Raw genomic sequence first — 17,247 nt, 5'->3', positions numbered from 1 at the left:
GTCCTTGTTGGTTATCTATTTTATATATAGCAATGTGTGTGATTATGAGTGTGTGTGTGAAAGAAACATAAAGCTCTGTAAGACAACTTTTATTTCTCAAAAATGCATTGTGTGGGGGGTTCCCTGGTGGCACAGTGGTTGAGAATCTGCCTGCCAATGCAGGGGACACGGGTTCGAGCCCTGGTCTGGGAAGATCCCACATGCCACGGAGCAACTAAGCCCGTGTGCCACAACTACTGAGCCTGTGCGTCTGGAGCCCGTGCTCCACAACGGGAGAGGCCGCGACAGTGAGAGGCCCGCGCACCGCCATGAAGAGTGGTCGCCGCTCCCTGCAACTGGAGATAGCCCTCGCACAGAAACGAAGACCCAACACAGCCAAAAATAAATAAATTAATTAATTAATTTAAAAAAATGCATTGTGCATATGTTACAAAAACCTATATATATATATATATATATGTTATATATATAGATTATATACATATATATATAACTGAGTCACTTTGCTGTACACCTGAAGCTAATACAACATTGTAAATCAACTATACTTCAATTAAAAAAAAAAAAACTGAAAAAAAAGATTCTTCAGATACACAAAGCAAATGAGGTGAGCCCTACAATTGCCCCAGCTTACTGCCTTGAGAGAGTTTCCCCACAACGGTGGAGAAATGGAAGGGGGACCCAGGCAGAGCCCAGAGGACTCCCTGAGTTGGGGAGAAAGTACTGAGGGTCCAGAGAGGTAAAGGTGGCTGGAATTTGCAGGACAAAATAGAAGAAAAGTGATTGCTGCTCAGAAAGAGAACCCTTGAGATCTACAGAGGGTTCCCTTGGACTGTTCAGCAGAGAACTGAGCAGCACATGTATGTAAGGAAACCACCAGGGGGCAGGGAAAGAACTCCCTGAAAGGATGGGAGGAACTAGTACCTGGTGCTCACACCAGGACCCAGAATATGTGCTTACACCCTCCAGCCAAGCTGGGAAACCAGCTGGGAACCTGATGCAGATGCTAGAATTAGCAAATCAGGACAGTGAAACAGTTTTTAATATGTATATTCCATATGTTTAGAAAGTTAAATAGAGACATGGAAGATTTAAAAAAAAAGATCCAAGTGAAACTTCTAGACATGTTTGATTCAACAGTGTTTGAGATTAAAAATACACTCCATGGAACTGATGGTAGATTAGACACTGCAGAAGAAAAGACTGGTTAACTTGAAGACACCAGTAGGAATTAAACAAAATGAAACACAACGGAAGAAAATAAGACTTTTAAAAGTGGAAAAAGGAATCCATGACCTGTGAGACAATTCCAAGTGGCCTAATGTACACTTAATTGTAGTCACCAACGGAGAGAAGATAGTGGGAAAGAAAAAATTTTTTTTGAAGAATTAATGGCTGAAAAATTTCCAGATTTGATGAAAACTATAAAGTCACAGATCCAAGAAGCCCAATGAACCCCAAGCATAAGTAACCTGAAGAAAACTACACCCAGAGAACTTTAAAATCAAGTTGTTCAGCACTGATGATAAAGAGAAAATCTTAAATGGAGGCAGAGAAAAAAGACACAATATATTCAAAGACATGAAGACAAGGAATATCATAGTTTTGTTTTGTTAGAAACAGTAAATGCAAGAGAGAACAGTGGAGCAAAAATGTCTTTCAAAAATGAGAACTTTACTAGGCATATAAATCTGAAAGAATTCATCACTGAAGGAGCCACATTACAAGAAATATTAAAAGAAGCCTTTCAGACAGAAAGAAAATGATGCCAGATGGAATTAAATAGATGTACACAGATGAAGAGCACTGAGTATTGTGACTATAGGTTTGGAAGGCAGATTGCATGAAAGAAATGTCTCCTAACACACCCCCCTCCCATAAAACTGATGTGAAGAAAACATTTAGTGAGGCCACAGCCTTCAGCAAGCACATCCAAAGGTAGTGTCTGTCCTAGCAGAAGCCCAAAAAGGTTTGTAAATCCTGACTCAGATTTTCTTGCCGTATTGGACTGCTTGTAACATATGCAAACATGCAGCAAATTAAAGTCCTTTAGATAATACCAATAATGAATTTCTGTTTACCTATGAGGAGCTCTGTATAATCTTTGTGTTAATGTTTTTAAGGTGTTATCAATTCAAAGGTATGAGTTGGTTTCCTGTTATACAGACATATTTAACATAAAATATACAGACATACCTCATTTTATTGCACTTCACAGATATTGCATTTTTAAAAAAATAATTAATTTTTTTTGGCTGCGTTGGGTCTTCATTGCTGCACATGGGCTTTCTCTTGTTGCGGCGAGTGGGGGCTACTCTTCGTTGCGGTGCGCAGGCTTCTCACTTCAGTGGCTTCTCTTGTTGCGGAGCACGGGCTCTAGGCACGTGGGCTTCAGCAGTTGTGGCACGCAAGCTCAGTAGTTATGGCTCACGGGCTCTGGAGCACAGGCTCAGTAGTTGTGGCGGACGGGCTTAGTTGTTCCGCGGCATGTGGGATCTTCCCGGACCAGGGCTCAAACCCATGTCCCCTGCATTGGCAGGCAGATTCTTCACCACTGCACCACGAGGGAAGTCCCAGATACTGCATTTTTTACAAATTGAGGGTTTGGGGCAACCCTGCATTGAGCAATTTGATCAGTGCCATTTTTTCCAACAGCATTTGCTCGCTTCATGTCTCTGTGTCATATTTTGGTAATTCTCACACAAGTTCAATCTTTTTCATTATTATTATATTTGTTGTGGTGACCTGTGATCAGTGATCTTTGATATTAACTATTGCCAAAAGATTATGACTCGCTGAAAGCACAGATGATGGTCAGCATTTTTAGCAATACAGTGTTTTTAATCAAGGTATGAATGTGTTTTTTAGACATAATGTTATTGCACACTTAGTAAACTACAGTATAGTATAAACGTAACTTCTGTTATGCACTAGAAAACCAAAAAAATTCATGCAGTTTGCTTCTTTGTGGTAATGACTTTATTGTGGTGGTCTGGAACCTAATGTGCAGTATCTCTGAGATATGCCTGTGTTTTATAAAGATTGGAAATGAGAACCTTCTAGAACTTGCATATTTTTAAGGAACTGCCCCCCAAACGCAGTAGAACTTGCAGGGAGAAGAAGGAGAGGTTAGATACACAAAATGCAGCCAGGAGAGGTCTTGGTATCATTCCTTACAAATCATCTTTGCTGTCCTTCAAAATATATAAGAAGAAACATTTGAGCTTCAACAATATGCTTCCTTGGTTTTAACACCATAAATGGAAAAGCTGAGCTCTCACTTCTCAAGTGTTCTTACTTAGATCCCTGAAATAATGTCAACATAAAAAAAAATCTGCTCTTATAGAGAACAAACTAGTGGTTAACAGTGGAGAGAGGGAAGAGGGAAAAGGCTTCCCCCTAAAAGGGGATTTAAAAAAGGGAGTTATTATGGGAGTACATGAAATCATGTGTGAAACTTTTGAAAATTGTAAAGCACTGAAAGAATAAAAAGAAAAAAAAAAGAAACCATCACCTAACCAAAATCAAAAACAAAAACAAAAAAACCAAACACAAAACAACAACAAAAAAATCTGCTCTTGTGGAAAAGAGCAAGGGTATTTTTAACATATGTAGAGGACACACCAGATCCTACTTTTTATAGGTCTCACCCTAGAGCATCCCAGGGTAGCAAATAAAATAAACTCATCTTTTCTGGGAGGACAAATCCCTGTAATGCTGGGTGTTTTAGTTCTCCCAAGTTAACCCCTACCCTCTTTCAGTATTTTTCAGCATTCTTAGAAGTTTTCCCATCCCCAAAACACAACTGTGCAAATAATTTATTTTTTAAAAGAAGTTAATTGTGATATTATGAAAACTTTTTCTGAATTTTTTAGTTAAAATACATAATTTACTATAATTATGTTTATTAAAAACTTAAGTGTGTGGAAAAATAAAACATAAAGATTACAATATGGTATGAAAGTCCTGTAGCTGGAACAGCTAAAATCCTTGCCGTACTGACTGAATCATTTTTCATTAAAGTTAATCTTTTAACAGCGGGTGTCAGGCAGTTTTTTAGAAACATTCTTCCTTGGTTCAGCTGGCTGTTTTTTAAGGTGATGTATCAAATATCGCAAAGGTTATTCACTTTGTAATTCGCCGTGTATTAGACCTTTGTAATTAGAATCAGTGTCCTTGTCGTTCTGCTGGAATATAAAGAATGAAAAGTGTAGGTTTAAAGCATTGTTTTCTTCAATCTGCAATATGTAAGTAATATGAAGATGCAATTAGTATATAGAAGCACCTAGATGGCCAGTAGGGACTAAACACAGTACTCCAAATCATATAAAAAATAAATTGTCTATTTATTGTTTCACTTTTGGTTACAGGAGTATTAATATCTGTTGGGTACTGAACATTTGCCACACATAGCACAGGCTTATTTTTCATGGTCAGTGTCTCATTTAATCTTCACCTCAACCTAATGAAGTAAGTATTGTAAACCCATTTTACAGATGATGAAACTGATCCTTAGAAAGACTGTATAACTTATTCAGGGCCCTGCGGCTGATGGGTCCCAGGACTGTGATATGAATTCAAGTCTGTCTGAAATCCTCATCCTTCTTCGAGACCACATCAGCAACCTGTGCTTCTCAAATTTAACGTCTTGAGAAATCCTAATTTCCCCTTTGACCGTACCGTCTTTCTGGCCTGATTTCCAGTTTCCGTATAGCTGATAGCATTCATCTTTTTGATGGTTTTCTTTCAGGAATTACAGTTTGAAAGGCTGACCCGAGAGCTAGAGGCAGAACGCCAGATCGTCGCCAGCCAACTGGAGCGATGCAAGCTTGGATCCGAGACGGGCAGCATGAGCAGCGTCAGGTACTGAGTGCACGGCTCCTCAGGGCTGGGCTTTGAGTTGCCAGTAAAAGGGAATTGTGGTGTCTATCTTCTCCTTACAAACCTGGCAGTGGAATTAGAACATTCAGTCAGATGTTGGAAAGGAATTGTAACCGACCCGATTTAAGATGTTCAAAAGGTGTCCGATCTGATTTGTACTTGAAATTCTTCACAAAATGAACGCCGGCCCTGAATGCAAATTACACATCATTTTACACGAAAAGGAGGCTTTGCGTTTAGTCAGCTTACTGGAAATGAGGAGATGCCATGTCACAGTCTCTCAGCTTGGTTCTTTTTTCTAAATGATCCAGAGTTGCAGGTTCTGGAAATGAAGGAGAGAAGGTTTTGATGTAACTTGCATTATTCGCTAATATACAATGCTAAATTGTAAAATTGCTCCTCAAACATCAACCAATGCGATTCCTGTGTGTGAAAGCATTCAAATCCATAGATAGAATGGATTGCTTATTCAATTAGGGGTGGGTTTGAGATTATGAAATATTTAAAAACAAAACTTAATCACTTGACCGCAAAATAAATTATCTGCCTAAGGACCATATGTTCATATTTAAAAGTAGAAGTGTGTGTGTGTGAGCATGTGAGTGTGTGTGTGAAAGAAACATAAATAAAGCTCCATTAAGATGACTTTATTTTTCAAAAATGCATCGTACTTTCCTGTCATCTTGTTCTGTATTGTGGTTTTGACATGCTACATTTTTAGGGAGGTATCTTCGTTAAGGAAACAACAGTTGCTATGGCAAATAAACTCCAACATTCTAGCGACTTAACGCAATAGCGGTTTGTTTCTTATTCATGCAACAGATAGAGGTGGTGGATGCTGGTCGGGGGCTGCTTCCCTTCCATGCAGTAATTAAGGACCCGGCTTCTCTCTTGAGAGCCCTGCCATCCACTACGGCCTCATGGTCAATTGCATTGTCAATTGCATCACTGCAAAGACAGTCCATTGGTGAGAACCAGTCACATGGCCTCTCATAGATGGAAATGGGGCAGGGATTCCTAGTCTTGGCGTCTATAGCCACTCTGCCTAAGAGGCAGGAACATGAGTTTGAGGGTCTCTTAACCAACTACTGCCACAAAAGAACTAAAACATGCTTGAATCCATTGCTCTTAAAATATTCTGTCATTGTAAGATTAATTTGTAGTTGGAATGTTTCCTATTGGAGCTACCTGCCATTAATCTTTTAACATTGTTCTTTGCTTTGTCCAACAGTGATAACCTTTAAATGGAAATCATTGCACCTCTTGTTAGACTAAATTGCTTTGAAATATCATTTTCAATAGTAAAGCCTTAATTGCGGTATGTTAAAGCCCATCTGCTTGGGCACCCAAGTACCTAGGTTATGCTAGCTACAAATAGGTACATTGTAATCTCTTAAACTCATCACAGGCTTATCTGAACATCCACATTAACTAAAGTAGGATGGGCAAGAAAAAGGAGAAGTGAATTGTGTCCACTTGAAATTGTTTTCAGAAGGTTGACTGGTTGAAGTTAGTGAGACTAAAGTATGGGGAAAAATAATCTTTATAAGTGTGTATTTGGTTTAGTACATGTGGTTGTACATATTTGAAGAGCTCTTTTTTAATGGTGAACATGGCCTGAGGAGCTAAGTCTGTCAGATTTTTTTAGGTCCATAAACACTGGTTGAGTTGACATCTACATCATTTGCCTTGAAACCCATTGTTTCACCATTGGTCAGATTACCTTTTCAATTTGTATTCCTAATCTTTCTGTGTGATAACTTTGCATACTCTCCATCTTGTATTTTGTTTCACCCCGCTCCAGCCCTTGGTAGCAGCAGGTCTGGGGGACCATGTTGCATCCTGTATCTCAATTCCCAACTTCTCATTGGATCAGAAATGGATATCTGACCCAAGGGTGATTCATCCAGTAACTGGCCTGCAAGAAATTAGTCTTGTGCTCTTGAGAATGTGAACTAAGTGACCCCAAATCTGTGACATCTAATGGTTTGTGCTAGGAGATGGTGGCCATGAGGATTGGGTGCTGGTGGAAGAATCTGTGGTGACATAGAGTAGTCCAACAGAGACTCTGTGGTTCCTGAAAGTCAGAGACCAGTTTAGTTCCCATTAGGACTGGCTGCGTTTAGATGTTGCATCTATGAGATTACCTTTTAAATTCTTAAAAACTTTCCTCCTCCCACATTTGATTTGATTGAGTTGATATCTTTTCTTAGGTCTAATGTTTCATGAATAGAACACATCAGTGAACTGCCAAAGTAGGCAGAAAAAGTATCCCGTGACAACTTGTGATTATTTATACTGTCTCTTGTATTCCCAGCTCACAGCCCATGACACATAATCAATAATTCTGTATTAAATATATATTAAATAATAGTGCTGAGTGTAGATGACCCTGCCTAATTATTTCCCCTTGCCATATAGCTATATAATATGTCTTCATCAAGCTTGACTACTTTGTATTTTGGAAATGTCTAATGTATGAATCTGCATTTGAATAATACAAGAAATTTACTGATATTTCACTGGAGAAAATCCAATACAGAGCTTCCACTGTTTTTTTTTTGTTTGTTTGTTTGTTTGTTTGTTTGTCACAACCTAGTTGTTTGCTCAGCTTCAGAAATGCACCTTTGGAAATTCAAGTCTTTATTAAGGGTGATAGACTAACCTAGTTAGCACATCAAAGGGGATGTTTAAAAATAAACAAAATAGAATGTAAACAATTTTTGAAAAAGGAGAACAGGTAAAGAAGTCTGTGATGATTTAGATTTGTTTCCTCTTCTTAGGGACACTAGGGAGGAGTAAGAGGGTTTCTTAGAGGAAATGAAACAAAATCAAATATTTTTCAGATTTTTCTATAAGTGGTAAAAATGACTGGTAAATATAGTTTGGTTTTCCTCTGCCTGTATTGGCGTTAGGAAATTGCTCCGTTTCCTAAGACCTTTCCTGGTAGTTACACTGACAATTTAAACTTAATGAAAAGATATTGTTAGTATGCATTTATAACAGCCAACTTTGTAATAGTCAATCAAATCATAAATGAGAATGCCGAGAATTTGGAGAGGGGAGAATCTGGAGATAGCTATTGTTGCAGCAAAGCAACTTCTGCATCCTCATATCTAGGGTACAAGTAGCTGCAAATAAGAACACTGTGATCTCTTAAACTCTTCTCAGACTTTTCTAAGCAAATTCATATCATAGCTTCCAGAAATCAGATCAATTAGTGGTTGTTGAAGTGTTATCAGTCTTCTAGAATAGAATTATTGTTGCTTCTTACTGTAGCTGTAGTTCCACTATGTCCCTTATCGCCTTCCTCTCTTGGCTTTCCTCACTGGTTTCAGGCCAAACCTTTCCAAGCTCTTGGATCCTTCTCCCTCCTACAACAAGAGAGTTTGGTTCCCTACCTTCTCCCTAATTCCCCAGAACCATCCAGATCTGAATCAGGAATGCTATTTATATAGAGGAGGCCCTTTATTTAGGGTCATGACCAAATCCTTCTTGCTAATAGCCCATTTCCACCCTCTGGCCAGTTGCAACTACTTGGTTCTCACTCATTCCTCAGGCTAAGACCTGTCAGGGAGGTCTTGATCCGGCAGCCGTATGAGACACCTGGTCCTCTTCTAGATGGGGCCCTGTGTTGCTCTTGCAAGCCCCAGAGGACCTGCCTGTACCCATGCCCTTGTCATACTCTCTATAGACCCCTGGAACAGCATTCTAATTCATCCCTTTGCCTGCATTCTGCCCAAATCCATCCTCCATGTGGTGTGAAATTGATCTACGTAAACACATACATCAGAACCATGTCTGTGAGGGACCTGTTCCCGCTTCTGCAATTTCATAAATGCACCATTCTTTCCCACCTCACATGGTTATAGGCATGTGATCCCTTCCATCTAGAATATCCTGCTTCTTTTGCCAGGTCACCTCTTCCTATGGATCCAGTTACCCAGCTCAGGACTCACATTCTTCTGAATGTCTTCTTGATCTGTTCAAATTGGGGCCAGATGTCCCTTCCTTGGGAGTTATTAGAACTTAACAAAGTTTGGAGTCTGGGACTCTATTGACCCTTCTAGAAGATCCTTGCCACAGAATGTTTTAACCTTCAGTCAAAGGACACTGGGGATTTTCTCAAGTGCTGCTGAAAATTTAAGGGTACCAGGCTAGATGCCTACTCATATCCCTTGATTCCCATGGGCAGCAGGAACATAATGGGGGAGAAATTGAATTCAAATAATAGTTGGACCTATCTTACGAACTCTTCCTAAAGGAGACCTGACGCTTGGAAGACTGGTGATGATGATAATGGTGACGACGATTTTGACAATAGTCGGTCTGGAGCTCAAAGACAATGTCAAAAAATTCAAAGCTAGAGAGATTTGACACATGATAAATTCTCCTTTGCTGGCTTTAAAGATGGAGCTAAAAATGTGGCTAGCAACACATGTGGCTTCTAGATCCTGAGGGTGGTGCCCAACTGACAGCCGGCAAGGAGCAGGGGACCTCAGGCTTAGGACCAAAGGGAATTGAATTCCGCTCATAGCCTGAATGAACTTGGAAGCAGGTTATTCCCCAGAACCTTCAGAAAGGAAAGTAGCCCAGCAGAAACTCTGATGAGAACCTTGTAAGACCCTGAACAGAGAATCCAGCCATGCCACGCCTGAAAAACTTAGGAAACTTACAAAATTTACAAAACAACTGTTAGCTAAAAAAATTATATGTTTTCTAAGCTGCTCAGTTTGTGGTAATTGGTTATGCAGTAATAGAAAATGAATACAGTGCTTTTCTATTGGTGGTATTATATATTGCAACAAGCTGAATTATGAAAGTTTTTTAGAGAAAATAAATTTTATTCTGTGAGCATCTGTATTCCATTCAAAAGTTTAATGTCTGTAGCCAATTTTATTTTTCATGCATATACACATGCATTTGGATTCACATATTGAAATAATCTATAGCTTTGATTCTAAGAAGTAGAGGTATTTGAATGTAGAGTGGAGTCATTATTTACTGTAGAATAAGGAAAACTAATAAAGCAATCATCTTTAGCCTTGTCATTTTTATAATATAGATACCCAAGACTCCAATTGGAGTAATATATGTTTAAAAAGACAAAATGCAGGGACTTCCCCGGCAGTCCAGTGGTTAAGACTCTGCCTTCCAATGCAGGAGACAGGGGTTTGATCCCTAATCGGGGAACTAAGATCCCACATACCAGAGGGGCGCAGCCAAAAGTTACAAAATGTAATATATGTGTAAAAAATGCTTGCTCCACATAAGAAGATGCTCTTTCTTTCCAGCAGATGAATTATTGAATTGCTCACAAACCAGTTTCTTCAAAAGTCTGCCATATTTTGGAGATTGGGATACAAAAGGAATTAACGTTGTAAATGTTATCAAAGGTCATTCTCTTTATTAACTAGCTTCTGTGAGTATGCCAACAGTTTTTTTTTTTAATTATTTATTTATTTATTTATTTTATTTTTATTTATGGCTGTGTTGGGTCTTCGTTTCTGTGCGAGGGCTTTCTCTAGTTGCGGCAAGTGGGGACCACTCTTCATCGCAGTGCGTGGGCCAACAGTTTTATAAATAGTCTAAAAATCTTTTCCAGACCTACAAAGAAGTCAGGCTTCTTTTAGAGAAAATACTGATCTGGTTAAATTAGCAGTGAAGAAATATGTCAAGTAGTCACAGACTTTTTGTCAGAATGAAATGTATTTATTTAAAAGCATAATTTCTACATTTTCTTAAGAAATCATATATGAATGTAATTGTTTTCCAAAGTAAGGCATATTGTGTATTTCTTCATTATCCTGCAGGGTATGATATTGAAACAAGTAGATATTTCCATTTATTCTTTTTAAATAAAGAAGGAAGAAATTTGCCAAAATACTTCATTTTGGAAACCAGACATATTAAATAATTACTTAAAATTTTTCAAATAAAGTTTTTTTAAATTATGTAGATATTTCTACACATACACACATTCCTAAACAGTCATGTAGCCAAAGGCAAAAAATCACTCAAAGCCATAAGATTCTAGATTCTTACCACCAGTGAATACTTTTGCCGTCAAAAAAAAAAAAAAAAAAAAAAAAGAGCTTTTGAATAACTTTTAGTTTTTAAGAATTTTTTTTTCATTAAATGAAGTTTTTATTTAAAATACCTGGACAAAAACTGCTGCCTCTTCCTCCCCTGCACTGAGACTTTGTGAGCCTCCTCAGCCACTAGAAGTAGGTTCTGGGCCTCTTGTTTCTTCCCCTCATCTCTAAGTAATTCCCCAAGGACAGAGCCTCAGAAGTCTATGGCAAAGCAGTGGCCAGCACATAACAGTTCAATCAATGCCGAATGAATAAAAAATGAATGAGTACACAGTACTTTCATTACTGTTCTTATTCTCATTGCTATTTTTTTTTTTTTGGCAAAAAATCACCAGTCTTATAGTGTTATCTGTACATATTTCCATCTCTATACATTACATATAAAATATTGTATATTATTCTGACCTTGCCAGATTCCAAAGTAGTACTCTGGAATCCAAGGCCTGTTGGTTTGATGTGCTCTGTGGTGTGGAACTGTGGTTGACCTATTCTCATATTTTCACTCTCATCTTAAGAAGATGATGATAATAGTGATAATTTTAACAATAATAATGGTAGTATTTTTGGAGCAATTTCCATAGGCTGGGCACAATATTAGCTGGTTTATATAAGTCATGCCATTTACTCCTAGTTAACCCTATGAGTTAATAAGTCTTACTTGTATTTCATTTTGTAGATGAGAAAACTGAGATTCTGAGTGAGAAATTGCTTTCCCAATATCCAGCAGCTAGTGACCAGACATTGGTTTTTGAACCCATGATTTTTGAACCCAGGTATCTTTACTCCCCAAGTACACATTTAAAATGCCTCGCTGGAATGCTGTTATTATTGTGTCTTAAATGGTGTCTTGAATTATGTTGTGAATAGCCATCTAAATGTCTCCAGTCCATTTTCACCCTAGAGGTAAAACGGTTTCCAACTGATTTTCTTCTTCTTCCCTCTCCTCCCCCCGCCTCCAATGATTATAGCAGTTTCGAAGTTCTTCATCTGAATATGTTTCTGATTTTATTCTTATACAAATGACTTTAAAGAGTGTCAATAGTATACATTATCATTGCTTTTAAGTGCATCCAAAGTAACTGTTCAGTATTCTCTTGCAAATTGCCAGTGGACAAATTACACTAAGTCTATAAAATACTAGTTATCACATTGTCTTAGTTTGTTCAGGCTGCTGTAAATGAATGCTATACATTGGGTGGCTTACAAACAACATAAATGTATTTCTCACATTTCTGGAGGCTGGGAAGTGCAAGATCAAAGCACAGACAAATTCACTGTTTGGTGAGAAGCCGCTTCCTGGGTCATAGTCTTTATGCTGTGTTATCACATAGTAAAAGGGACACGGGAGCTCTCCAGGGCCTTCTGTATAAGGGCACTAATCCCATTCATGAAGGCTCCATCCTCATGACCTCACCTCCCAGAGGCCTCACCTCCAGATACCATCACACTAGGGATTAGGTTTCACCATAAAACGTAAATTTTGGAGGGACACAAACATTCATTCTATAGCACAATTAAACACATTGTTCTAGATTTCTGTGGGATAAGAAATAGTCAACTGTCCTGAGAATTTTATGTAGGTCCTAAAAATATTTAATAGTTATAATTATCTGATACATGTCTTAGGGCAATTATTGTATCTTAACACTTTTGCATCAAATTTGAAGCCTGTCCTCTTTCCAAAGTGACATATCAACAAACTAATATTAGTTTTATATCTAAAAATAATTAATATACCGAATTTTATTTAGAGGTTTTACATTGTAAAACAGATTTTTGAGGAAAACTAACTCTAATATATTTTGAAATTTAATATTCCAATTGGTAGAAAACTGAAAATCTTTATAAATATAGTTAGTCTAGAAGATGCTTCATGTTTTCTTTCATCCTTACAGCATTTTTTTTTCAGACTCATAGATCTGAAAGGTGAAGTTTGTGGCTCCATAAATTGGACCTAAATTTCATCATTGTGTTTTTATGGTATTGCCTAGCTTTCCTATTTTCTCTGAATTTTACTTTTCTCATCTACACAAATGAGGATAATGCTTTTCAGTAATTTTGTAAAGATTAAATGAGAAATGTAAGTAAAGCATCTCACACAGCATCTTGCATGCTGTTACTAGTGAATCATATATGTTTTTTGTTCCTGATACAGATAAGTTTTTCATTGACGTCTCCTTAATTTTTCTGCAAAAAATTATAAAATAGTTCCTCCACTAGGAGCTAAAACGATCTATCAGGATAGCACCACTTTTGTCTCTTTCATGATATAGACTAGAGAACCACCTGGAAATTGACACAGTGAAATGGAAGAAAGCCAAATCAGATTCCCTTTCACATGGGGCAACTTAATGTGTCTCTGGACCCACTGCTAGAGCTGGAGATGGGACTTTTGATATTGTGTCATTATCAAAAGAAGAACAATAATGCAAGGATAACATATGTATGGCAGGAAATAGTAAATTAAGATATAAAAGCCAGTGACTCTCTGAATAGATGTGTTTCAAACAGGGAACAGCAAGAGATGAATACGTTGACCAAAAGATGCATGCTCATTAGTCTCCTGGTTGTATAAATGTGTTGAGAAGTAGAAGGGCCTGTTGATGAAGGCACTTGTGTGTCCTTCAGGTCCATTCTGCCTTTGCTCAGATGCCGAAGGTCCAAAAGCTTTTACCAGGTTTACTTAAATTTGTATTTGTCTGTTATGCTCATGTCAGAGGACTGGAAACCAGTGATATTTCAACTGACAAAAAAAACAATGAGTATTTGATCCACTTAAGAAGAAAGAACTTCAGTTGTCAAGACTGGATGATGAACACCATGAACCCTGTATGTTCAGATTACTAAGATGAAAAGGCAGTAGGGGCATAGCAGGAAGATCATGGTCTTGGCACCGAAACGCTCAAGCTGTGACTTGGGACGAGTCATTTGGGTTTTCTGGGCCTCTGTTTCCTCACCTGTAAAATAGGAAACATTGAGCACCTAAGTCTGTTGCAGATGTGTCACTGTGCCCTTCATCTCATTTAAACCTTTCACGATACGCAGTAAGTCACGTCTGAATGTTTTAACATGGGCACATTTCTTGGACTTGAATAATAGATCCAAGTAATTCAGTCATGAGGATGGCAAGATGTTACCAAATAGATTTGGTGCTTCAGAGGAAGGCAGATAGATGTCTACATGTTTATGTGGGGAGTTTTTTCAATATGGGAACCTCTCCAGTTGGGTTATGGCATGGCCTTTATATTTGGGAAAACACAGTCTAAAAGAAGTTTGTAAGTATATTGTAAACTGCCTCAGATAGTCTAGGTGTTTTCTACATTGGCTAAAAACTGGGGTAAAGGCAGGGAGCTGGAAGAGAGCTTTTCACACTGAGAGATCACGTGGACCGGGACTTTTAAGAAGTAATCGCTGGTTCTATTTATTTAAAAAAAGATGCTTGTGAAGGACTGTATGGACCCAACATGTTAGCAGGCACTCCTTGGGCTTCAAAGGTGAATGTGATGAAGCTCCTGGTCTCCAGGGGGTTACTGTCAAATACAGAGAGAGGCACATAAGCAGACAGAACATGCTAGAACATGTTGGTGCCATGAAGAGAACAGGAGGCCGTGCCAGTGATGGTTTCACAGAGGGATATTTGTGTGTCAAAGATGTGAAACATTGGCAGGGAAAGAACTGGGATAAAGGCATTGCTCAGAAAGAAAGTACAAAGTCAGAAAGACAAGGGTGGATAGGAATCAGTGTGGTTGGTATAGCGAGCCCATAGGTGGAGTGGTGTTGATTAAGGGTGCAGACAGACGGGACCATTTGGTGAGCAGTCAGGCTAGAGACTTTGGGTTTTGTTGAGTGGGTGATAGAACGTGGAAGACGGTTCTCCCCAAGGAAGTGATATTCTGGAAGGAAGCATTGGTTCTGCCAGCTGCATGGAGAATGGATTGAAACCCGTGGAGGCTGGTGACGGCCACATAAGATGCCATCCTCTGTCCAGGAGATGGGTCATAAAACTGAAACCAAGGTCATGAGCGCTTGACAGTGGTTTCAGAGTTAGAGTTGGGAGGGTCTGGAAACTCACTTGTGTCAAAGGAGAAAGAGCAGGATTGCAAAATTACTATTTTTTTTTTTTTTTTAAACTTAAACATTTGGGTAGGCTAAGCCAACACTGTGAGCTTAGCTCCAACGCAACCGTTGCCTATTTTCAACAAGGAACCTTTGATTTTTTTATTTCATGGTATGTGAATGTATGCTAATTCCCTTTTATCCAGGAGAAGCTATCATAGAGTTTTAAATTTAAGAGATTGCTGCGTTAGCAGCAGGCAGCAAAGATGTTGCCTAATTTGTTGACAGTAAAGTGGTATTCATAAGCCCCAGTCTTCGGAAACATCTGTTTGTTTAGTACCTCAAGAGCTGAGGAAGTTTAAAACTTGTCACAAATTGTTGCTTCGTCTTACACACTTATTTGAGAATGTAACTCTCAGCAAGATTTTATTGAAAAGATCTGTCCAAGGAATTGACTGCCAGCTTTACCCCAAATCTAGCAATTAACCTTCTCTTTCTGATGTGTAGATGATGGTCTCCACCTGTTGAGACTCGCTGTCATTTTGACATTCCTCATTTAATGTAAAGAGTTCATTCTGTCTTTCGAGATTCTTGGATTGCCTGTCGTATCATAAATGCCCAGGAAATACTGAAGCTCTAATGTTTAGGAGGTGGTCCGGGTGGTGTTTAAGACAATGCAGTTTGGAACCGGTAAGTTTTGGATTTGAATCTCAGCTCTGCCTATTGCTAAGTGTGTGACATTGGGAAATATACCAGTCCTCTAGAAACTCAGTTTATCTGCCTGTAAATTGGGGCGAATAGTACTTATCTGAGATGTTGGTTATAAGGGTCAAATGTGGAAAAGTGTTTAAAATAAATAAAATAGTGTTTGTCACTGAGAAAATATTTGATATATGTGGGCTGGTCCTCTTCTTAATGAATTAATTAATTTTTATAAATATTATAATTATGACTCACTTGTCACGTGCACAAGTAGATAGGAAATGCCCTCATCTTCATGGAGCACTGTTATTTGCTCATACCTTTCCTTCTTTTTGTTTTATTTAATGGATGATTATGATGATATCAAATTAACTGAAGACAGAGTATTCTGACTGTCACCATTTTCTGTTAGGGACACCACAGTATGGTGATATTCTTGAATTAATGTGTGAGTAGTATGTATGTGATCATATAGCCACGATGTACTGAAACATCACACTGTTTGATATGGTCTCATAACCATAAAAATTGCACTTGCCTCAGGCGGACAGTTGCTCAAGTCACTGTAGTTTTGAGTGTCTGTGTCCTACTGTTATTAATAAGCTCATTTAATGCCTTTGTAACCTGGTACTAGAAAATAATTTTACCAAAGAGATGAAGGTGGGAATAGAGAAGTTCCTCAATGTTACTGAAACACTGGAATTGTTAGCACTGTTTTAAAGCCTTTTGGGGTCTTTGAGGGACTGTGGAAGCTAATAGCATCCGTCTGGGACTTGTGTTGAAAAGCTGAGGACCGCCTATCTAGTTCCCAAATCAGAGAAGTGTTGCCCTCGGCCATGTGAGTGGGTTGCTAGGGCCAGCGAAACAAGGACAAGTCTATAAGAACGTGGGTTTGTGGAGTCCTCTGTTAGGACAGGAAGGAGTGCAAGATCTCATTCATCCATTCGTTCATGGCTTCGTTAAACACACATAAATTATGGCCCTACTATGTGTCACACAATGTAATAGACACTGGGAGTACAGCTCTGGATGAGAAAAGCACATTGCCTGCCCTCAAGTAACTTAGTCTTCATGCTGCCTTAGGGATGTTATTTAGGATAATAGCAAGATCTTTCTCTGCTATCCTAGTGTCTATAGCAAGATGTCTATCAAGCTAACCTTCATGTGTGTGATCAACCACTTAATATGAAGATAACGCAGCAAGTGCAAGAGCGAAACTGAAGAGACAGAATTAAGTCAGCTCGATTCTATTTAAACTGCCCTTTGGGGTGCGGGTACAGAGATTTATTTTAAGCTTGAACCTGGCCATTTCAAGCACTTCTTATATTTGGCTAATGAACTAGCATTCCAGAGGGAGAAAATTCATCAGAACTTAGTTTCCTATGCAGCTCCTAGAGTCAGAACAGAGGAATAATAAACTAATGAAGAAATAAAGCTCCATAGGATATTTGAAAGTTTATAGAGAAATATTAAAAACTTCAAAATAAGGGAATTTTAGGAAACAAGATATAAA

General features: G+C 38.5%; 1 protein-coding gene across 1 annotated transcript in view; it reads left to right on the top strand.

Moving 5' to 3' along the window:
- Positions 1 to 17,247, top strand: part of CTNND2 (catenin delta 2) — a 942,908-nt gene that overhangs the window by 338,343 nt on the left and 587,318 nt on the right. The window contains 1 exon segment of the mRNA XM_082382599.1: positions 4,751 to 4,863. Within this exon segment, the coding sequence (XP_082238725.1) occupies positions 4,751 to 4,863 (113 nt within the window).

The sequence above is a fragment of the Balaenoptera borealis genome (assembly GCF_965194805.1).
Source record: "Balaenoptera borealis genome assembly, chromosome: 2".
Lineage (NCBI taxonomy): Eukaryota > Metazoa > Chordata > Mammalia > Artiodactyla > Balaenopteridae > Balaenoptera > Balaenoptera borealis.
Note: the sequence above shows the minus strand (reverse complement) of the source record. Positions and strands in the feature narration are given on the sequence as shown.